We start from the raw sequence: 24,877 nt of genomic DNA on the forward strand, positions 1-24,877 counted from the left end.
TGCCATTTGTTGAAAAGATTGTTTTACCCCATTGCATTGCCCTAGCACTCTTGTGGCCATCTTTTTGATGGATTGTCCTGACTTAACTTCCATTGTGCCTAATTCATCTTGGTTTTCCTCCTGCCTCTCAAGCTGTTTCTTCTCGGGGTTCTTTGCAGGCACTGTTCCTTTCACCTTACTCTAAATGTTAAATTTTTTAAAGGTATGGTTTGCAAACTCCTTCCCTTCTCTCTTTAGTGTTACTCACTAGGTAAGCTTATCCATTTCCATTCTGTCTCTATGCTGCTGACTTACAAATTATATCTCCATCCCAGAACTTCATACAGGAATATCTATTTGCCTTACTGCTTCACTTGGATGGCTCGTGGGCAACTTAAGCATAACATTATCCAAAGTGAAATACTTGATTCTCATGTCTGCTCACCCTCCAAGGAAATTTGTTTTTCTGACAATATTTTCTATATTGTAAATTGCACTTCTATATTCCCACTTGCTTATGCCAGAAACTTGGGATTTACTTGCTATTCTTTCTTTTCCCTCATCTCCCATAGTCAGCCCATCTGTGTGTATCTTAAATCTTTCCACTTCTCTCATCTCCACTGACATCATTCTAGTACAGGCTGCCATTATCTCTAACTTTATTTATTGCAATAGTTTCTTTTTTTAATTCAAATTTATTGGGGTGACAATGGTTAATAAAATTACATAGGTTTCAAGTGTACAATTCTATTATATATCATCTATATATCACATTGTGTGTTCATAACCCAGAGTCAGCTCTCCTTCCATCACCATATATTTGACCCCATTTACCCTCTTCTACCACCTCCCTTCCCCCTTACCCTCTGGTAACCACTAAACTGTTGTCTGTGTCTATGATTTTTTGTTTCTTTATTTGTTTGTCTTGTTCCTTTGTTGCCTTCAGTTTTATATCCCACATATCTTGAGATTACTATGCTAAAGGAAAAAGGTCAGAAAATGTTGAGAACCATATGACTTCACTGATATGTGCAATAGCTTCTTTTTTTAAATAAATTTCTACTCATTTTAATTTAATAGAGAGCATATATATGTGATGCTAGACTAATTTAGACTAATCCGGTGAAAAGTACAGTTGAAATTGGTCTACTGAATATACACAATTTCGGAAGGGTGAGGTGTGATCTGATTCCCACAAAGAATTAAACAAGTCATATTTTACAGTGAGTGCATTACTTTTCAATCCTTAGAAAAACAGCCCTTTATAAAAGTTTACTCAGTTTTTTTGGTTTTTTTTTACTTTAATGGATTTTTTCCTTTATGGATTTTTTTTTACCTTAATGATTTCCTGCACTTATTTTTTATACATTTTCTTTTTCTTTTTCTTAACTTATTGGAGTGACAATGGTTAGTAAATTTACATAGATTTCAGGTGTACAATTCTGTATTACATCGTCTATAAATCCCATTGTGTGTTCACCACCCAGAGTCAGTTCTCCTTCCATCACCATATATATGATCCCCCTTGCAATAGCTTCTTAAATGTTCTGTTTTCTTTCTTGCTCCTGTTCACAAACTATAGCCAGAATCAGAATTTCAGAAATGATCTCAGTCCACGTCACCCCTGTTTTAAAACCCTGCAGTGGCTTCTAGTCGCACTGTATGTCATTCCCACGGTCTGCAAGCCCCCCCTTAATCCGAGTCCTGCTTCTCTCTCCAGTCTCTCCACATCACAGCTCAAATGTTGCCTCTTCAGACAGGCCTTCACCACTGAGCCTACATCGGTCACCCTGCCCTTGAATTCACTATCACAGCTTGTTGTTTGTTAACTGCCTGGCAGTTTTTAAATGACATATATGGGTGTATACACACACACACACACAATTATACACCTACACATATATTGTTTTAACCTATGCACAATCTACCTCTTGTTTCTAGACTGTAAGCTCCTTGCCTAGCATGTGGTGGGGACTGTGGGGCAGGGAGCATGTCTGTTTTATCTGCGACTGTGTTCCCAGCCTGTTGCTGCGCCTGCAGCAAAAACATAGATGACCAGAAACATTTCAATGAATAAACAAACGAAGCATCAGAGAAATTTGAAAAAGGTGGAATGACACCCGAGAAGTATGAATTACCAGTTGTCAAAGAAGGAAAGGGCCTCACGGATTGAGTAACCAGAGTGTACAAAGATTCAAAAGTGTACAAAGAAAAGAGATGATACATTTGAAGATATTGATTATATTCCTTGAAAACTGTTGGGATTGTTTTGCATGGAGAGGAAACACTTTTATTTTCATGCTCAGTTTATTAAATATTTCTACTAAACAAAATTTGAAAAATCAACTTTCCTTAAACTTTTAAACATTGTTTACCAAACTTAGTTCATTAAATTCCTTTAAACAATTTAAACTCCAAGCACAATTGAATAGGGCTGATGATGTTGAATGTTTTAGATACTTTAAATGGACAAAACATGAAAAAATGTTATAACACTTAAAAGAATATTATATTTAAACATATTATGAACTAGCAATACTATGGGTTTCATTTACGTCTTTATTATTTCTTCTTCATAGATCCTCCAAACGTAATTGAAATGCTTATTGTCATATGTCCTGAGCCTAGAGGAATTGAGTTGTCAAACAATTAGTTTCCGGTGGGAGCACAGGTCTGGTTTCTCTCCCAAAGTGAAACCCGAGTCCCTGGATATCTCACTGGGCCCCTTTTTATAGCTGAACTTGATGTTTCACATCAGTAGCACTATTTCCACACGTGGTTTTTACAGGGGTCCAGTTTTTCAACTTGATGGGTTTTCTCCCAGAACGGTGTGTCATTTGTTTGCTTGGCTAGCATTACATTATCCTCTACATAATGCCATTATTATACATTGACCTGCTTTGTTAGCATTATTGGAAACATACAAATGCCTTATTAATATCTTATAATTTATCTAGAGGTTTCTTCACTAACAGATGCGAGCTAGTCTGAGCAGATAGCCAATTTCTAAAGAAGAAAAAGCACTCCCTACCCTAGAATGCATCCTTGCCACTCTTTTTATTAATGGTTATGTTTGACCATTGATGCTCATCAGTCCTTTCTGGAATGGTTTCTACTCTTTCTGAAACTCTTGTTTACTGATAGTTTCCTGTATTTACCTATTGCTTCTCACACAGATAGAAATCAATCCTACTTTTATGTATAAGTAAACACTTAGGAGAAACAAAATACTCAAATATTTTAATACTCCTTCTTAAACTCAATAAAAATACTCTTTACTTCTTAAAATCGATAAACTAAAGCAATTATAGTCTATCTTGTTTTCTATTTCATCTTCATTTTTGTATATTTTATATTAAGTCATCATTAGCAAGTTATGGCTTCCACAAAGTTATATAAAATTATGATTATCATATAATTAGATGTTATTTTATTACAATATATGCTTATTATGCAATTATATATTATAATCATAATTGCTATCATCTTCATTGTTATAACTTTTATTATCATTGATGTTCTAAATATCACAACTTGTTCAAGGGGACCTCCTTTAAATTGGCTTCTTTTTCCTTTTAGCACTATCCCTACCATCTTTGAAGGGATCCTGGTTTTCTGGCAGTAATAAGGTATTCCAGGCCTATCTGAGTTTCCCTTGCCCCAAGTCATGGAATCTGCTGCTTTCTAAAGAACTTTGCTTTCTTCCAGCAGAAAACAGTGTGAGACACCAAAGTCTGAGTACTAGGTTTGCATTTGAATGCTAATGTTGTAAAAAAAAAAGAAGAAGAAAGAAAGAAAGAAAGAAAGAGAGAGAGAGAGAGAGAGGGAGAGAGGGAGAGAGGGAGAGAGGGAGAGAGGGAGAGAGGGAGAAAGGGAGGGAGGGAGGGAGGGAGGGAGGGAGGGAGGGAGGGAGGGAAAGAAAGAAAGGAAGAGAGGGAGGGAAGGAGGGAGGGAGGGAGGGAGGGAGGGAGAGAGAGAGAGAGGGGAGGGAGGGAGGGAGGGAGGGAGGGAGAGAGAGAGAGAGAGAGAGAGAGAGAGAGAGAGAGAGAGAGAGAGAGAGAAAGAAAGAAAGAAAGAAAGAAAGAAAGAAAGAAAGAAAGAAAGAAAGAAAGAAAGAAAGAAAGAAAGAAAGAAAGAAAGAAAGAAAGAAAGAAAGAAAGAAAAAGAAAGAAAGAAATGAAGTGCTATTGCTAATGTTTGGACACCCTTAGAGACAGAGCTGGATACAGCCCTGATGTTTTCCAAATGTATTAATCATGTGCTGTACTCTGCCTATAGTAAGTAGCTGACTAAAAGCATTTTTCTAAAATTTGTCAAGAAACAATGAGGCAATAGAGATTAAAGTCTGTGGGGGGTGGCAAGTGAGTAGCTTGGCTCCAGATCAGGAAGGATCTTCTGTAGTTTGTTGTGTTGTATTGTGGGTGAGCCAACAAAGGGTTGAGAAAAGAAAGGGGCGTGATCAAGTCAGTAGTATGGGAAGAGGATGATGTCTTAGAAAACAGACACCTGTGGCAGGAAAACTGCCAGGCTGCTGTGGTGGTCCAATATACCTAGCGGGGACTAGAACTGGAGTAGAGGGCTGAGTGAAGAGCCCTTGCTGAGCTAAGTGCCCAGGTTGCACGAACATCTTGCTGTGGGATGTGACAGAGGTTAGAGTTAACGGTGAATTGAGTGTCGTGTAGTGGGTGGACAGAAGGGCCATTAGCTAACACAGGGAATTCAGGAGGAAGAGGTCTGATGGGGGTGGGAGGGAAAGAGTGGGTTAAAATGAAGGTAAAATTTGAGAAGCAGAAATGTATAGACAGTGTCTGGCCCATGTTTATTCTACAATCAATGTATAGAATAAAGCAGATAGTACTACTAATGCAGTCTGTATTGAGCTCACACTGCACTACTAACACAACGCTAAGTATATATTTCATTTGATTCCCACACAAAAAAAAGTCTATGAAAAATAGGCACTGTTTCTTATCGCCATTAAGCTAATGAGAAAACATAGGCTCAGAGAGATGAAGTAATTTACCTGAGGTCACACAGCTAGTATTTGGCAAAGACAGACCCAAACCCAGATCTTTCTGACCACATACTCCTAAAAAAGGAATAAAACTGACAGGAAGTATTCCTGACAAAATGATGATGGGAATCAAGAAATACTGTGTGATAGAAACCCAGGGAAAGAGCAGTTTTTAGAAAAGAGTATTCCAGGTGGCCAGTTGGCTCAGTTGGTTAGAGCTCGGTGCTCTTACTAACACCAAGGTTGCCGGTTCGATTCCCACATGGGCCAATGTGCTGTGCTCTCCACAACTAGATTGAAAACAATTTGACTTGCAGCTGATGGAACCCGGAAAAACACACCATCCCCAATATTCCCCAATAAAAATTTAAAAATAAAAGAGTGGTCCAGTGGCCAAGTGGAAGAAAAACTTAAAAGAAGCAGTGGACTTGATAGGTCATTAATGAGACTGAGAGGCAGTGTCAGTAGAGCGGTGTGGAAGCCACTTCGCTGCAACTACAAAGTGATTGAGAAGTATGAGAGGTCACAGTCAGAGTAGACTTTTCCTTCAAGAATGTTTATGGTGAATGCGAGTAGGGAAAGGAAGATGAGCTAAAATGGGAAGCTTAACAGAAAGACTCTTTAGTGCCAGAAAACTGAAGTTTGTTTCTTCAATAATGGCTAAATTTGAGTGGCTACTATGTGCCAGACACTGTTCTAAGTACCCCACTTGTACATTGCCTCATTTATTCCTCACAGCAACCTTATGAGGTAGGTACTAGACCAACCCTCATGACCCGTGAGGAAACAGACTGGGGGTAAGTCATTGGTTCAAGGTCATATGGCTAATAAGTAGCAGGCTCCACATGTTGAACAGAATTCGTTTTAGCCAGTAGAATTGTAAAAAGTTTTCAGATTGTATATATCAGGACTTGAAAGTATAGTTATTAAAGCAAAAGTTACTAGCTTACAACTGTAATAAAAGTCAAGGGCTGCAGATCATAGCTGGTTTGTCGCCATACGTACCAAAAACGGAACAAAATCCATTTTACCAAATTTAGAGCCACTTGAGGTTTTTAACCTCAGAACAAGTGTTCCCTCTTTCAAGTTGAATTTTAGCAAGCCTTCTGAGAGCCTGGTATTCTCTGTACAAAACAGGACAAAAAGAAGTTTCCTTGAATTCTGCTGATGTTCCATAACTCTTATAAGAGCGTGTTCATAAAACCAAGTTTAAACGAATACTAAAGAACTGCTGAATTTCTCCACATACCATGAGTTCAAGTGTTTAAAGAGCATGAAAAAAAGCCTAAATGTTTGACCCTTGCCATTGAGAAAATTGGGACAGTGAATTGGGACGAGAATATAAACTCATACATAGGCTTCTATAGGAAGGGAGGGGATATCAGACTTCCTCCTGAGTCCTTACGTGTGAGATATGCCTATGAATTGAGAACAAGCTGAGGTTCCACTAAATCACCTTAACATCATCAACAGAAGATAGAATGATCCATTCTTCTTCCTTTGGTAATGCCAGCAATAGATAACTCCGAGGTCTCCTTCAAGTAAGCTTTTGAGTGTATGGGTTTACAAAGTACTCCTGAGCTCCGAGTCCATTTTTCTTTGCCATCTAGCTGCAGGCAACAAACAAGCTTCATGGTCCCTGAAATTGGCCACCAACTTGAGACAAAAGATAATTCTGGAACTGCCATTCAGCGTGCTATATCTGCTCTGCTGCCTCCGTAAAGTGAGCTTTTCCAAGGTAATTACACGACTTGTCCCTCTATTACTAAATTGATGAGGACAGCCTGCATTTATTTATCTTTCCTCCTTTAACTTAGGAGTCAGTATAGTTTATTGTAGCATTTCCCAAAGCAGATTCTATGCACGAGGACCCTGTGAATAAATATCTCTGGGAAATTCTGCTAACAGATTTGTTCTCCTCCCACCTCCTTTTGATTGACATTTACATTATCATACGCATATTCAAGGTTTTCCAAAGTTCTGCAATAAAGGAGCCTGGATCAGGAGGCTGGATCGGTATTTCACAAAGTCATTTTACAATAGAATGGAGTATTTTTTTATGTAGGACTCTTTTAAACCACACAACCATTTTGGAAAATGCTTACATAGTCTTTAAGAACTTTGGATTGCTAGATGGGAGGGGGTGGGGATGGGGAAGAAGGTGAAGGGATTAGAAAGTACAAATCAGTAGTCACAATATAATCATGGGGATATGAAATACAGTATGAGGAATATAATCAATAATGTTGTAAAGATTATATGGGGTGCCAGATGGGAACTGGATTTATCAGGGAGACCACTTCATAGACTGTGTAGATACCTGACCACTGCGCTGTACACCTGAAGCTGAAGTAGAATAATATTGACTGTCAACTATAGTCACGGGATGTAACGTACAGCATAGGGAATATAGTCAATGATATTGTAATAGCTATATACGATGTCAGAGGGATAGTTGCTTGGGGGAGTTATCACTGTGAGGTGTGTAAATGTCTATTACATTGCTTTGTACACCTGAAACATTTTTTAAAAAAAGAACTTTGGTGTCAACTCTTGGCTTCTATGTATTTGACTTTTTTAGATTCTACATGTGAGATCATGTAGGGTTTTTTTTTCCTTTCTGTGTCTGGCTACCATAGGCAGGGATGTGAGGGAAATGGAGAGATGCTGGTCCAAGCATACAAAGTTGAAGTTTTGTAGAATGAATAAATCTAGAGATCGAATGCACACATGATGACTATAGTTAATAATGCTGTATTTAACACTGGAAATTTGCTAAAAGAGTAGATTTCAAAGGCTCTCACCACAAAAAAAAAGAAATGGTAGATGTGAGGAGATGCATTGCTTGGTAATTAGCTTGGTAATAGTAATCATTTTATCATGTAGTATAGGCACATTGAGTCATCATGTTGTAAACCTTAAATGTATACAATTTTTATTTAAAAATAATAAAAAAGAACTTTGGGGTCAACTGGGTGATTTGGGGTAAGCTATTTTACCTCCCTGAGCACTCGTATCCTCAACTGTAAAATAGGGTAGCACCTGCACGCAGTAGACAGTCAGTGAATAGTTTCTGTGAGTACCTGGCTCACTGCATCTGTGCCCAACATGGGCACAACTCTTCTTTTAGAAAGGCTTGTTGTAACATAACCTGGATTTGTAATAGAATTTATCTGATTCGTCAGTACCACAAAAGTATGAGTGAAATTTAACCTTTTGAGAAAATCCTCTTATAAGGGGGTCCTTGATGTTGTCCAACATTGAAGTGCAGCAGTGTGATTCGTATTGATTAGTCAATGTAATGTTGAAAGAGCTTGGTAATTTACCCATGCTCACAGATCATTAACGGAGACTGTGAATTAAGAACCAACTTGTTTCACCAGATGTGTCTTTGCATTTAGTCACTCTGTTTCTAGACGTGGAAGTTCACATCATCATTATTATTTTAATTATTGTTCATTTGTAAAACGTTTAGTGCAAGTCACAGCACTAAGCAGAACCTCCTTAGAAGCCTCACGATTACCATGAGCAAGGGTGGAGATAGGCGCTCATCTCAGAAAGCAGAATAGTGTGTACATGGTTCAGAGTGGCTTTAGAACTGAGAAGGGACGCCGGGGTCATGGAACCAGGTTTCCGTGAGACTTTTCGTTTCTTTTTTTTTTTTTTTTTTTTAATTAATTAATTTATTTATTAGTCTTTTACTAATATGTCCTCTAATGGTAGGGACGCTTAGCAATGAAGATTGGAAGTAGAAAAAGGAAAGGAAAATCTTGGTTGAATCCCATAGATTTCTACCCAATAAAATTAATTTGAATGTCAATAATACTGGTCTGGTCGCTAATACGTTTACCTTATGTCTAACTGAAATGGTTTTGCTAAGAAAATTAATACCACAGATGAGAATAGGATAGGGATTATTTAATCTGCTCAAAGAGTGAATTACTATTGAACACTTTGGGCATATGATATGGGAGTTACTAACATTCCTAACCTATTAACAGATTTAATGTAATAGCTCTCCCAGTCAATTTTTGAGTTGATTGTAGTAGAACCCAAATCCACTTATACATACACTTGTTTTTTCCTCTAAGTTAGTTTGGATAGATGGGAATTATTGTACAATTATTCTTAAGTGGTTAATTGATTATGGAATAGAAATAGTTCAAGCAAAACTATTAACAGATTTCATTTTAAAAGAGTGCTCTGAAATGAGCGTGTTTACTCAGCACTGAGTATAGATTGGCATACATTTATCAATCATTTATTTTTAGATGATTTTTCCACTATCTTTTTCCTCAAACAGGATGAGTATTTTGCATTTCAAATATCTACATATGTATTTGATATAGGAAGTAGCTGCTGAAAATTCTATTTAAATTGCCTCTTTACTAGCTATAGAATTAGGCATTTTGATTACCAAGATACAACCTGAAGTCTAGGATGATCAAAAGAAATTATGCTGATATTTGAGCTATGGACATGTTTTGTGTACTTTTAATAATCTGTCCTCCTCTTTTTTCTCTTCTATTTTTACTTGTTAATATATTTTACTCTTTCTCCCTCATTTTTCTACACATTTAAATATCTTTTAATTGTGTTTTTAAACAGTGACTGAATACAATGTTATAGCTTTATCTCAAGTTGCTCTCTCAAAGTCTTCTGAATCATTTAGAATAAAAGATGCCAGCATATATATTTTTAAAAACACATGTTGAATGAAACTGATGTAAATGCAGCATCATTGAAGTAAGAATGGTCTCTGCTGTACTCTCTAGAGACTATGATTTAAAAGGTAGTTCATTTTATTTACTGTGTTTGACAGCCTCTTCTCAGACTGCATGAATAAATTTTGGGTATTAATATGCTTCATGTCTATTTAGAGAGAATTACTGTTCTATCTGCCTTAGGAGACCATTTTATTTCTAGATTTAACTCAGCACAATATGATAGGCCCCAACTTTTGAGTCAGGCATCCTATTTACAAAGCATGCCTTGATTTCATAAGTATATGTTCAGTTCCCTCTCTAAGCAACACACTGAGCTACCCACAGCAGGTACACAAGACTTCTAAGAAGTGTCTTCTGAGAGCCTCAGGACACTTAGCCACAAGACAGGAAGACGTAAGAGACACAAGCAATGGCATTGGGTGGGACTGTGCCATTTTCCCAAAGTTCCTAGAGAGCAAATGTGGTCTTAGGAAGGTAGAAGGACACGTGTGCTTTCAGCACCTCCAGGCTCTTTATTTATATCTTCGTCTTCATTTCCACCACAGCCACATGAGGTGGATGACATGACTCTCATTTTACAGATGAGGGCATTGGAAATCAGACAAGATAAATCACGCCCTCAAAATCGTTCTGACAGTTGTGTCAACCTAACTGAGCCTGGCACGTAGTATGCATTCAAATGAATAGTTCTGAATGTTGAACAAATCTTTCAGGGAAGCAACTTTCAGCATACACCATGAGCCTCAAAAATGTATATGTCCTTTGAACCAGTTTCACCTCTAGGAATTGTCAGAGATGTGTGTATATGGCAAAAATTGTGTGTGTGTGTGTGTGTGTGTGTGCACGCACACATGCACACGCACATGTGTGTAAGTGCAAGAAGGTAACTGCAGCCTCATTTTAAAAAGTAAGACTTTTGGAAACACACCAAATATCTAAAAGGGTAATAGTTGAATAAGTTACAATAATGTAGTGTGGCCATTATAAACAGCATTTTCAAACAATTTTTTGTGACATGGGAAGGTACCCACAATAGAATATAGAACTAAATAGATACAGTATGATCTCAACCATGTTTTAGAAAAGCATATTCAGAGAAATTGCTATGATAAAATGTACCATGAATGTAAATTGTGATTCTCTCCAGTCAACTGAATATTACATGATTTTATTGCCTTTTTTTGGTACCCTGTATTCTCAATTTTCTATAGTAAGTTTTTTAACTTATAATAAGAACAGGATGTTTTGTCTTGTATTATTATGATTTTAAGAAATTCATTAGGAACTACTATACTGGTCTTATTCCATAGAGTTAATGCAGACTGTGCCATTAATCTCAGTACAAGAAAATTCCCATGGAGAGCCAATTAACACAATGAGTAAGAGAACTGGCTCTGGAGCTGGACTTCCTGGGTTCAACACTTAGCTATGCTATGCAATCCATGGCACATTGCTAAACGTTTCTACATTTGCTGCTCCCATCTGCAAAAATGGGATTGATGATATGCCCATCATATAAGGTTGTTGTGAAGAGCAGATTTTAGTCAGTGCCTAGAAATAGTAAACATCCAGGCAATTGTCACTTTTGTATTGGATTTATTAAGCTATTTAACTTCTGTTATTTTTATACTTTACAGTTGTTTATTTTAAGGCTAGTAACAATAATCTTTTTAGTAAACTCCCCCTTTACTTTTGCTATAGCAAAAACATTTCCTTTTTTACATTTTGTTGATGACTTAATTCATTAAAGTCCTGACACAATCTCTAACGGAGCTCATTAACTTCACTAAACACAGACTAATAAACCCTTTGTTATTTGGCAAATTTAGAATTTCAGGACTTAGTTAGATCATGTGACAGCATCAACTGTGTGTCCAACTTTCTGCTAAGGCACGAAGAAATCATAAGAGGAATAATATATCCTTCCTGCCTCTAAGTCAACCAATATTTATTAAATGTCTACTGTGTGCCATGTATTGGGAATACAGAAGTGAGAAAGACAGTTTCTGCCTTCAAGAAGTTCACACTATATATCCAACAATTATATGCAGGTAAATAAATATACCATTTGAAATAGACACAAGACAATGTGTTTGTTGTATTGAGGACAAGAGGAGGTACGATGGGCTAGACATGACAAGGTTTTCTTGGAAAGAGGTCTGAAGTGTGTTGAAGTACTTAAGAGTGAGTGGGAGGCTAAGAAGAGAAGCAGAGTTCCAGACAGAGGGAACGGTCAGTACAAAGGCATATAGGTAAAATAAATATGGCACATGTCCCATCTGTGAAAATGTAGGTACTTTGGCAAGGCATGGGAGTAGGGAATGCAAGGTAGGAGGGAAAATGGATTAGGTTCTGAGAGTGAGCGGAGAGAAGCAGAGCACAAGTCTCCGTTTTATCTTGAATTAGTGGGTGGTGGTGACCGATTTCCCTTTTAAAAACTTTATTATACTTTACTATAGAAATGTGGGAGGTGGACCAGAAACGGTGTGGGGACAGTTAGACAAAAGGTGGTTACTGTAACTCTGAAGACTGGAAGGAATGGATCAATGCAAGACAGTGAGGACAGCAGAAAGCAGAGAACTGTGCAGGGGGTGACCTTTAATTGGATGGGGTAAAAGTGAGGGTGGAATCTAGACTGGATTCCCACACTTCTGAATTGAAGAGCTGGACAGATAGTGGGGTTAGTCACTGAGCGGGGGACCCCAAAGGAAAAACAGGTGTGAAGGGAAAGGTAATGGAGCCAGGTTTACACATACTGATTTCAAGATGACTTTGAGTCACTCAGCTGGAGTTGTCCAGTAAGAAAAACTATGAGTCTAGAGCTCAGCAGCACATCCTAGCTGAGGGTAAACATTTGGTCATTGAAGCCATGAGCTGAGAAAAATTGTCCCAGGGAGACTCTGTAGAGTAGAAGAGAAGATGGCCAACGATGGAATCCTGGAATTACAGCATCAGAAGATCCCAGAGAGAAGAAAGTAAGCAAGCAGGAAGCCTAAGTCAAGAGGGGAAAATTCAAGATTTAGGGAATGGTCAAGTGAGTGAAGTGGTATCCTCATGGAATTTATAATCCCTCTGGGAAGTCATTGCATCTACAGGTGAAGAATGAGGTAGAAGAGTATCCCATGACTGGATTTGATGACATGCCCAAAAAAGGGTAGAGACAGTTCTCTCAGAGTTGAGGCCAAGGAAAGAATGGAATTGTCCTAAAGCTTGATAAAACTTATAGGACTTTTCACTGGGCCTGAAATATGGGTAGAATTGAAACCAGGAGAGGTCATTTCAACTGAGGCAATGAGATTTGTTCAAATCCATCCCGATGCCTGGAAATCACTAAAGATGGATTTTCTATTGACAGTGGTCAGCAGTGTGATCTTTGAATGTGAAGACAGCCTCTGGTTCCCTCTTTTAATTATAAGATTTGGTTCTCTTTTAATTATAACGACTATTGGTTAAATAGTATCATATAAAGCCAGGGCAGTGTTACCTGATATCATGTACAAAGTTAACTTTAAGGAAGTCATGACAAGAAAGCAGTATGGTTTATGCATAGCAGGTTCATTTGAGAAGCACAGATGTGTCTAAACTTTTTTTAAAAATTTAATTAAAGTTTATTGGGGTGACAATTGTTAGTAAAGTTACATAGATATCAGGTGTACAATTCTGTATTACATCATCTGTAAATCCCATTGTGTGTTCACCACCCAGAGTCAGTTCTCCTTCCATCACCATATATTTGATCCCCTTACCCTCATCTCCCATCCACCAACACCCCTTGCCCTCTGGTAACCACTACACTATTGTCTGTGTCTATGAGGTTTTGTTTCTCATTTGTTTGTCTTGTTCTTTAAACTTGGAGACTATCATGAGGGTCAATTCCAGTGAGAAAAGACAAGTCCTGGTTATATACCCTCTTAATTTTATGAGAGCTAATTCTGAAATCCTTTGCTTTAATGAAGACATTCCTAGCTGCAAAGTTGCAGGTTCTCTGCCCCATCTTATCCCTAGTTTCTGGTGGCCAAGCTGTGGGAAAGTAGAAAAACTAAGGAAAAGGAGGAGATTTTCTTAGGCCCTCCCCCCATTCCTGTGCACCTTCCAGTCCCGTCTCCATCTTCCTATTCCCTCGCATTGCTCTCTTCCTCCTTGAGAGCACCTAACTTGCAATGCAGCATGGACAATAACTCTTCATTTACCAAGAGGAATGCCTTGAGGGCAGAAACAGTCAGGCATTACCTTGGGAAATAACCTGTCAAAACCTGTCTGTCTGTGCCAGTCTGCTCACAATTCTGGCATACCGATTGCTTCCCAGGCCTGACAGCAGATCTGCAAAGAGGATGGTGCAGACCAAGGAAAAGTCATTGGAAAACCAGGTTTTCATGGTAGCCATGTCACATCCCTAGTGACATAATTCTTGTGCAAGCCACTTAACCTCAACTAGCCTCAGCCTTCTCAGTAGAATTTTCGTGGCAATCAAATGAGATAATATTTGTGAAGGTGCTTTATGATTGCAAAATGCCATTCAAATGTTAGGCAGTGGTGATAAGCTGTCATCACAGTCATGAGTATGATGTGAAGGTAAAGCAGACGAAGATTCCTCCTCCTAAATCTGTTCTGAAGCCCTAGACTTTCCGTTCCAACCCTGCATTCCACCAGGTTTCTCCAGAGCCTCATCTCCTCTGGTCCCTGTTAATCTGTGTCCATTTGTCTTGGCTGCTTATACTGCTTGATGCAACTGACTGATAATACTAAGTTCACCCCATTCTCCTTCCTTTAGTACGTAGTGGAAGCCCTTGAAATCTACCCTAAAAAAGAAAAATGGTAAACATTTTACGAAGTGCTTCCTCTGGGCCAGCCCCTTTCTTTCTTTGCCTGACATTCTTTGCCACAAACCACAGACTGTTCCCACAGAGGAGAAATTAGGAAACCTTTGCAGCTGAGACCAGAGGAAATTACGTTTCTACTAAAAGTTGTCTGTGGCTACATATATCCATCCCAGGTACAAAGTTAAATGATGTAATAAACTTATTCAAAGAGATAAAGCTATGATATAAAATGCCATTAAATATCTTCCACTCAGTGTTAACAAAATACAGCTATAAATTTCCTTTTGTTGTCATTTTGTGAGTGGCTCATTCTCAGGGAGCGAGGCATGGACCAGTTCTTTACTGTTGAATTCTGCTTCCCAGTCCTGGCACAGAGGATATCAGGGATGCACAAGCCTTTGAAACGTGATGGTTTTCTCATGTCGTCCCTCCTGGATCTCAGATGCTAAGTTTCTTCTTGGACTGGTTCACTATTTTCTACCTGCTGGTTAAGTGAGCTGCTGAGGCTCCACATTTCACATACTAGAGATCAGAGGCAAGGGACCCAACCGACCAAACCACAGCTCAGGATCCAAGGGTGGGAGCTGACACATCTACTCTGGAGCTTGATTCAGAGCTTCTTACCTGGAGCCATACATTTAGGGAAGAAGTGAAAGGGAAGGGTTGAAAGGAGTATGGAGCGTTAGATCTGGAAGAGTCCTGCCCCCAGTTTCCCTGTGGTTATTCACCTAAATCCCAAGTCAAGAGGAAATTCATGTAAGATCCAGATAAGTCTCATTGAACTTGCCTACATTTCTGAACTTGTCAGAATTTCCATTCATTTTTGCAAACCAAGAACTAAATCCAGGTGGACCCGATTCTTTCAAGCCTCCCCAAGCAGAAAGCCAGGAGAATGAACGTGAGTGGTGTGTTGGTGAGGATGTGAAAGAAGCTTTCAGTATTTGCGCAGGTCCTGCCGGGTCAACGAGTGTTCTTCCTACAAGCGAGTCAGTCAGACCCAACCAGAAGAAAGGTTGACTTGATTCCTAGACCCCCGAGGGCTTTCTATAGTGTGCCCAGCCTTGCTCTTACAGGGTGCTCACCCCTGGCAGGGGTCTGTCACTGTAGGTCAGCCAAGCCAGCTTCTGATACTGTTACTGTCCTCCTTCAGGAAACAGCATCCTTCATTCAGCAGCCGATAGCGTGACCAGTGCCGTACAGAAAGCGAGCCAGGCCTTGAACGAGCGTGGGGAGCGATTAGGCCGAGCAGAGGAGAAGACAGAGGACATGAAGAACAGCGCCCAGCAGTTTGCAGAAACTGCACACAAGGTGGGTCCTGCAGGATGGCAGAGGTCTCAGCTGTGGGTCATCAGGGAGCTTCAGTGCCAAGAAACTTTATTTCAGTATGTTTTCCATGATGGCAGATACAAAATCAAGCCTTTTCCCCCCACTTTATACAATTTCCATCTGCTACTTAGAAAGTGCCAGAGTCATGAAAGGTTCCTTCCTGTACCTGTTTCTTTGCATGTCTCCTGTCTGATGTCTACATCCCTATCTCTGACCTTAGACCTTTGGGATGTGTGGACCATCTTTAATTCCTGCCCAGAAGTTTAAGGCTCAGGTTTCAGGGAACAGTATGGGGGTAGGGAAGAGGTGAGTTCCCAGAATATCCTTCCTCCCTTGGCCAGTGCTTGAAAGAAGACTTTGGGCTGCTGCTCATGCTTACTTTTCCTTACTGTCCCTTTCCAGTCATGAGCTTAGCGTCCTGTGTTCTGTGCACTATTGAAAAGCAAGCTCTAGTTCCAAGGCGCAGCACACCACAGAGCTAGTCTCCCCTCTGCGAAGGGCTGTGGACCTCTAAGGCTGGCATGACTAGTGCCGAGCTGCCTGCATGGTTCTCTCCCACTTCTGAACCCAAAGGAAAGCATTTCCCACATGACTGTGACCATGAGTCCACACATCTACTTTCACACACTCCTAAGAATACACCTTTAAGAAGGGGAAGGGAGAGTTTTTATTGGCAGCCAGCCATCCAAGAGTCACAAACCAAAGGAAAGAGAGCCCTGTTGGTCAGGTGATAAAGAGGATTTACTGCTGTTCTTGTGCTTCAGATCAAAGGGCAGTTCTTCTCTGGCTAGTGATTCACATTTAGGTTTCCAGAAACAACTTCCGCTGATAACTGTTTGCTTCTCAGGCTCATAGTCTGGCCCTACAGATATGCTTTTCAGGTGACCTTTGGGGGAGCGGGGGCAAATTAATTTGCTTCAACAGAAAACCCCACTTCTGTTGAGGAAACAAAAAGTGCACAACCTGAAAAATAACAAGAAATATCTCCCCGGTTGAGCCAAGCTGGCCTCTCCCAGAGCTCAGGCTCAGGCCAGACTGCAGATCCAAATCCGAGTAGATGCTTCCTGCCTTCCCTTCCTGCATCCCCTTTGCACAGACCTGTCTCATTACGTCATCAGTTCTCTCTCAGGACAGGGTCTTACTGCACTGCTGCTTTAGGGGCCCATTGGGGGGCCCAGATCTGTCTGAAACTGCAGGCAGCCCTGCTGGAGGCCATAGCCTCTGCTTGCCATGGTTGTGGCAGAGGGAACCAGACAGCATCCCTTTGTCCCTCCTCCAGCCTTCATTGTACAGAAATAATGATGAGGATGGAAATGGTAGGATCCCCAACTTCATTTATAAAAAACAGTAACTCTAGTGATTTAAATGGGGGATGGACAGAGGAAGTCTGGGGAAACATTTAAATGTTGATTTGGGAACAAGCAGGCTAAAGGGAATAATTTGTAATTGTCTTCAAGTCTGGGAAGTGTGATCATACAGGCAGTTTCTCTTTTATGCCTTATTAGAACTGAGCAATCAATGGTGCACTGACAAAATTCTGCTAAAAACAAGAGCTCCGGTTAATGATTAAACCGTAAACCAGGTTACCAAGGAAGTCTGTGAAATCACTCTTCCTAACATGGAGTGGACAATGCCTGGAGGTCATCCATGTGGGCTCCCCCTCAGAGGAGCTTGTGCAAACACTGGACTGGACAACCTAACCAGATGGCCAGAATTCTTGGCCCAGGTCACCCTGTTTCCCTGACACTGCGGTAAAGTTTGCTAAGTAGTTGGGAAGGCAGTATGGTATGATAGTTAAGACCTTGTGATTGATTTACCATCTCGGTGACCTTGGGCTCATGCTTAATTTCTCTAAGCCCCAGTTTCCTCATTGGTAAAATATGCCTAATTAATAATAGTACATATCTTCTAGGGTATTGAGAGAATTGAATGAATTCAAACCTATAAATCTATTAGCACTATACCTGGCACATATAAATCTAAATTAACATCAGTTATGATTATTTTCATAAAAATAGTTTCTGCTGAACCTGCCCTATTCAGTCACATAAAAAACACAGTTGGGGTGGGTGGGGGGTTGCAGAAATGTGATTGAGCATCCTAACACAAGGATGGGAAGGGTCGGAGGGGAAGATGTTGTGCCCTCCAAAGGGGTGTGGGAGGGCCTTCTGCTAAATGCTGATGCTTTCTAAACACAGAGTAGCCCTTGAAACAGGATCCATCCACCAAAGGCAAAGGGGCCTTATGCTTTGACCAACAGGATGATCGCTGCCAGCCAGTGAATTCTTCTCCTGTAGGGAGAAGGAGAGGGAGAGGGAGAGGCTGCTAGTGTCTCTTAGTGCGTTTGAGGGAGTGTGAGAGAGACACTGTCAGAGCCAGACTTGTCATTTTTTTTAAACTGGGATATGTGTTTATGAATCACCAACGTTGGCAGAACTCCTAATGAGGAGACTGACCTCTTTAGAGAAGGTGTGGCTGTTTTCCCAGCAACTAGGACTTCCTGGTTTGAACCCACTGGTGTAGGTTCTGACCTACCACTGGTGACCATGAAGAAGTGTTTCACTGGCCAAGCCCCCACCAGGCCTGCTGGTGAGGAGACAGTTCGGAGACGGAAGCCAGTCATTCCGCTCCCCGCACACAAACGTGGCTGTGTTGACTCATAAAGAATGGGCTAGCCTCCACGCCCATGTTAGAGCCCTGAGCAGAGAATGGCAATTCCAAGTGACAGTTCTTCCATGTTTCCTGGTTGCAAGGGCATGTAACTTCAGCTAGAGAGTATGGCCCACCTTTCTAGATTGCAGTAGAAAAGAATCTCCCACGTTCTAACTTTCCCCAGGACTCCTGCAATGACCCAGGTATGTTAGTGAGTGGATCACCTTTACATGACCCTGCCATCAAAATATGTGGGTGCTTGTCTCCTGTAGAGCAGATGGAAAATGCTCCTGCACCCCCTCTCCCCTAGCTCAGTTCAGCCTGGCTTGAGGAAGCGTGGTTCCTTCCTGAGCTGTGGGCTTGGCACAGTCTCAACCCCTAGGAAAGTGCAACTCAGCCACTGAGCAGGCCTGCTCACTTTCCCCTGCCCCAAAAAGCACAGCGCTGCAGTGTGTGCGGCACTCTGCCACCCGCCACAGGCAGTGAGTCAGCAGGCGAGAGCAGGACCCACATGTAGGCATCCTCAGATGACATTTCTCCCTGAAAGGGACAGTGAGCTCCCCTGTTCTGCACAAGCCCACATTTGTGGGGGAGGGAGTAGGAAGTGGCATTTTTCTCACTGGCCTAGAATGGCTGCCTCTATCCTGGCTCTGTGTGCTTCCTTTGGGTCTCTGAGGCAGAAAGAACCTCAAGAGTCCAGGCCTCTTAAAGAATCCCCAGTATGATTAATGATTTATTATTATTGTTATTATTATTGTTATTAAAGTGAAGTAGCTTACACAGCTTTGAAAGAAAGCTTTCCATGAGATATTAAGAAAACAAAATGTATCAAAAGGAAATTTTAAACTCCTCTTCTGTGGGAACTCTGAATTCTAAATTGATCCATAAGCATTTGAGTTGGAGATGATATTTATAGACATGAGGTACAGAGCAGTTGTGACTTTAGAGCTCAAGGTCATACAACGGATTTGTAGCAGGAAAGCAACAGTACCCTGCCTTCCATATTCTAAAGCTCTTAACACCCATGGAATTAAAAAAAAAAAAAAAAAAAACAACTTAGGTAGCATGGAAATGATTGCACTTTCTGCAAAAATACCTCAAACAGCAGAATGTCTGATCCAGTTGTATTTCTGCGAAGCTGAGCTGGCCACACCCCACCTGGCTGGGCCTCCCCTTTACGCCATTCCAGACGCACTGTAGCGGTAACCAGGGCCTTGTGTGAGCAGTCGCTGCTGAAGACTAATGACTGCGTGAATTGGCACAAGCCCATGAGTTGAAGGTTAACAGCTCAGTGAATAACAGGACAGCAGCACTGATCAAATATTTATGATTGTTATTCATTATGCACAACATTTAACAGCTCTGTGTTGATTTCAATGGTCCCCAGTGCTAAATTATGTATAAAAACTTGAGACAGAGCAAGAAGTGGGGCCACACAGCGGAGGTGTTCCAGGTGAGGCCAGGGAGTGGGACAGATCTGAGCCCTGGCTCTGCCATTTCCTCCTGCCATGTTTCCAGACTACTAACTCTTTGAGGTCAGGAGTTACTCGTCAGCTCCACCCTTCGTGGCAAAAACTCACAGCACTTAGTGCATAGCTTGGACATACTCAGGACTTCACAAACACGGTGACAGTTGACTGGCGGTCAGTGTCAGCACTGCAGAAGGCCTGTGGAAGTCTTTACTCAGGCTGTCTTCACCAGGCAGAGGTACCAGGAGCACCGTCAGCCCAGGTTTCCCAGGCAGAGATTAATGTAGCAGGATGGAGCTAGGTCCACATCCCCTCTCCAACACATGCTGACTCCGCCCAGCTGCACCAGCTTCTAGAGAAATGTTGGTGCTGCTTTTGGGGGTAGCCTAGCTGAGGTGGCAGCCCTAGGTTATAACTTCTTTGTTGAAGACATCAAGAAGGGGAAGGAGAACCTAGGGTTGCCCTGGGTTATGCTGGAGAAATGGACCACTAAAATCTTGGTGGAATCAGTGGGATTCCACTCGCTACTTCTTCAAGGGCTCAGAACCTGGTCATGATGCTAATGGCAGGGTTTTCTACAAAGTTACTGCCCACAGAGCATCTCCTGCTCTTTGCTCAAAAACCGTTGTCAAGCGCAGAACACTGTCGCCTACCCCCTGTCTCTCCCGCCCCAACCTCAGGGATCAGACTCTGGACACATGAGGAATTGCAATTCAGCCTCAACTCTGCCTTCTCGTTCATCTCAGTTTATGAGCTCCACGGAAAGGATCTGGCTAAGGAAAGCAATGTCAGATTTTATGTTCTGTACCTGCATACATTTCCTTAAATATAATATCAGGGCTCCAGCTGGACCTGGGAAGCTGTTGAACGATGCAGTGGTATTTGATGTTTCCATTTATAAAGATCTAACATTTCAATATACCACATTTTCCAAATACCAGTGGGCAAACAATACATTGAGGTCTGGGCTTGGTCTATTGTTCAGCCCTCATCGGTAACACAGTTTAGTCAAGTGCCCTTGACTTGGTTGAATGTCCAGGCTGGATACTGAGTGGACTATTGAAGATGGTTTCTCTACAGTTGTTAGTATTTAATACTTTATGAGATGTCAGTAAATGCTTCCATCTGAGAAGGGTTGAGTTTCCTGGATAACTCGTCCCTGGGAGCCCAGAGGCCATTGCTCTTCTACCCCCACCTGTTCCTAGGGTAGGTCACTCATTTTGCCTGTGCATGGGCTTTTCCATTTGTTCCATCAGTGGAATGAAGGAACACCGCACAGCACTGTCCCGTTGCGTGAACAATGTGGGAGAACGCTGCACATTTATTAGACGCCACTGTGCATAGTAATGGTGCCATGGACCAGCAAGCAGAGTGTTGGCGCTGCTTCCCATCGTGGACGTGGGGAAGGAGCAGCACAGCGAATTCTCCCTGCGCTAATAACATCTTCTTGTTCTCGCACCTCTTTTCCCTTAGCTTGCCATGAAGCACAAATGTTGAAAAACTGCCTCTCCTGGTGACCCTCGTCAGAGAAATGGATGAGTTTGTTCAGCAGTTTTTACAAGAATTCCGGACCTCCACTTGCTTCTTTTTTCCAATATATGGACATTTAGGTTTTTTGTTTTTCCTTTTCAGATGTTAATATGAAAGAAAAGATGTTGTGTTTATACATTTTCCTAATGATCCGGCTTAGAATACTGCAGTAGCACCAGCTTCATTTTGGTTTGGTTATCCCACTATGTATATGTGTATGTTTATATGTGTTCTCCATTTTTTAAGTTTTTTTTTTTTTTGGTAGTTTGAGTATGAAATTTGGACCAAATGACATACTGAGCTGGCATCATGTATTTCTTTTTCCTGATATTAAACAGGAAGACATTTTAATGTAGTGATATCAGGTATTATTGTTCTTGGTTGGAAATACAAGTCAAGCAGTGATCTGTTTCACTCAGTCTCCTACCTACTCTTAATTTGAAGGTTAAGATTCTATCCCGAGATATAAATCTGTATTATGGAAAACAATTGGATTTGTCAGGGGAAACAGCATTCTTAGATTTTGCTTTTTATATAGTACTCTTTTGCATGAACCATCACCAGCATTCAAAACAACAAATCAGAATCACAGAGAGAAATCTCCATTCTGAGCTACAGTTCAAATACTTTTCGCTACTTGTTTCCAGCCTGATTATTTGGAATTATCATATGAAGGATAAAAATTTAAAATTAAAGAACTAAGGGGGAAAAAAAAACCTATTTTAAAACCTCTGTGCATTCATGGCTCTTTCTTTTGTCATTGTCTCAAATTCCAGTAGCTGGTATTGAAAAGAGCTTGGATTTTTTAAATCAAGAATTGATTTGTCCAAATAAAGGTCTGTGTAAATGATAATACGAAAAGACACTGTATTTAAAATCTTTTTTCTTTTCTTTTTACAAAGTGATGTCTACTTTAGGGACAGCCTCACAATGTCCTTGGGAAATGGCCTTTAGATTCTTAGTATCTGAGTTTTGGAAGTTTTGATGTTATTATTGCTGCCTATTTATTTAATGTAATTTAAAGTGTGGGTTTCTTGACAAATTGTATTCTATGGCAATTGCAGCTTGCCAGCTCAGACAGAAAGCAGCACAGTCATGAAGCCTTTACACCGCAGTCAGATTGAAAAATGTTGGTTCACACACCTGATTTTGTATTACTCAAGATAGTACTTGGGTTTAGAGTCTGGGAATTTGTTTCTTCGAGGGTTAAAATGCTAAATATAAAACCCATGCTTTGTCTTCTTGGAACAGGAGATAAGCTGCACGTACAGACACATTGCCAGCCTCCCACTGCAGCACATTGATTTTTAAGCTGCCTGAATCTTCAGAACGCTCTCTGTCCCTTCCTACCCATTGTGCCAGTTGGGTTCACGTGTATTATAGCTTCTTACATAGCAGTGTAAGATGACTTTTGGATTATTTATGCTGATTTAAATAGCTTAAGTTCTCCTGATAAAGCATTCCCAGGAAGATAGAAAGTTGGGCTCTTGGGGGGAAAAATTACCTTAGGAAGTCCATATGAAAGGGAAGATGGGGGTTGCTGAAAAGATTTCTGAATCCTCTTAGGTAAAGATCCAATTCAAGAAAACTCTATACAATTTAAATGGTAAACTATATAAGCTTACTACGTTTTTATTTTACTTTTCTTTTGGTGTCTATGAAGTTTAAAGAAACAAGAAACATCCTATCTGGTGACTGCCATGAGAAACATTTATAATTTCTAAGAAAAGCCCACAATATCACTCCAAGTAGGTTTTGCTTGCAGACCTCCGTTCGAAACACACACACACACACACACACACACACACACACACGCACGCACACACACACATGCACACACACACACAGATATTCATCTTCCCAACCAGGATTCTAACTTCAGAGTTACATAGTTGGTATAAATAATTGAAAGGTTAAATTTAAAACCCCCTGACAATAGGCCAAACTCAACAATACGATCTGTTACCAACTATCTAACAACAGTGTTTGCAGAGCTGCTTCTAAAGCAGCAGAGGATGAGGTCACAAGCATACTGTGAAATTGGATATGCCTCCTCCCTGGTGGAATTCTGATAGCTTCTCTTCATAACTAGAAGTATTCCACATCTTGTCCTCTTTCCGCACTCTCTTTTTATCCTTGTAGACTGAAGTCTTATTGGAAATAGCCTGGATTAGAAGAAAGCCCATCTAAATATTTATTAGTTTCCTCTTTTGATATGCTTCCGGGCCAAGGTCATGCCCTCGACCTACCAGTGTCAAAGTCTTACATAAGGCTCCTCCCTACAGAGAGGCCAGAACAGCAATCCCTGCCCTTCCTCGACCTCCTGACCTCTTGCAGGGAGCCCTGTGACTGTGACGACCTACGTGAAGTTCTTTGCTATCCTTTATGTAGAAGGTGCTGCGATACAAAATATTAATACAAGCTAACCAAGAAATAATTGCTAAAATGACTTACATTATTTGGGACCAATTCATTTGGTTGAACTTGCTAGAAGACATTTAATTGCTGTTTCATTTCTGCACTTAACAATAAGTTTTCAGGATATTATATTTCTGTGAGGGAAATTGTATTGACAATACATAAAGAAAAGAAATTTCCCAGAATTATCACTTTTCCTGGAACGTAGCCGTAGTATTCTTCACTAGTATTATTAGACATCTGTGTACAGGAAGTATACAGTTATTCAGGTTAATGTTTCATATTAAAGAATGTATTTGTAAACTGTAACAAGATCAGTAGTTAACTTTTTTTAAGCTCTCAAAAAATAAAGATATGTGTTAGACTTCAAATTACAGTGAAATCTGTCTTAATTCTACTTTGGTGGCTAGCAAAGTTGTGCATTTATGTAAAAATATTTACAGAATGCCCTAAATATGGAATATTAACGATAGATTTCTCTTTTAATTTTTAGAATTGTGACACTGCTGATGTCTGTTGCACAGTTATTAATTCTTCAGAAGTTCTCTAAGATGTCAAATATAATTTTTGTTTACTTCAGAGACAAGTAACACCTGCTCATGATTCACTATTACAGCAAAATCTAATTTTGTCATTAAATATTTTAACTGTGATGAAAGCTTGTCTCCCTCAGTTATTTGTGAAATCTATAAAACACTACCAAATAGGTAGGCATCATTGCGCTTTTGATGCTAATGGAAAGATCTTGTGTGCCTACAGGAGACCGAAGAACTAGGATTATCAGCATTATGATAAAGTTGCATAGTCTTATGAGATTCTATGCAGCAAGAGTTCATTTTTTTTCTTCTCATGGGTGAAGCAATTAAGCCAATTAATAGTTACCTTTCTGCTGATGTCAGTGATGTGCTCAACAAAGTACTTAATAAAGTATGTGCTCTCATT

At 40.4% G+C, this 24,877-nt stretch overlaps 1 protein-coding gene across 4 annotated transcripts in view; it reads left to right on the plus strand.

The window, feature by feature from the left end:
- The window catches only part of STXBP6 (syntaxin binding protein 6), a 284,040-nt gene extending 259,450 nt beyond the window's left edge, over window positions 1-24,590 (plus strand). For all 4 annotated transcript variants that reach the window (XM_081047366.1, XM_081047367.1, XM_081047368.1 and 1 more), the window contains 2 exons: window positions 15,691-15,848; window positions 21,461-24,590. In XM_081047366.1, the coding sequence (XP_080903492.1) occupies window positions 15,691-15,848; window positions 21,461-21,484 (182 nt within the window). In that variant the 3' untranslated portion in view covers window positions 21,485-24,590. The remainder of the gene's footprint in view (window positions 1-15,690; window positions 15,849-21,460) is intronic.
- The last annotated feature ends 287 nt before the right edge of the window (window positions 24,591-24,877 follow it).

Source organism: Rhinolophus hipposideros, assembly GCF_964194185.1.
Source record: "Rhinolophus hipposideros genome assembly, chromosome: 5".
Classification (NCBI taxonomy): Eukaryota; Metazoa; Chordata; class Mammalia; order Chiroptera; family Rhinolophidae; genus Rhinolophus; species Rhinolophus hipposideros.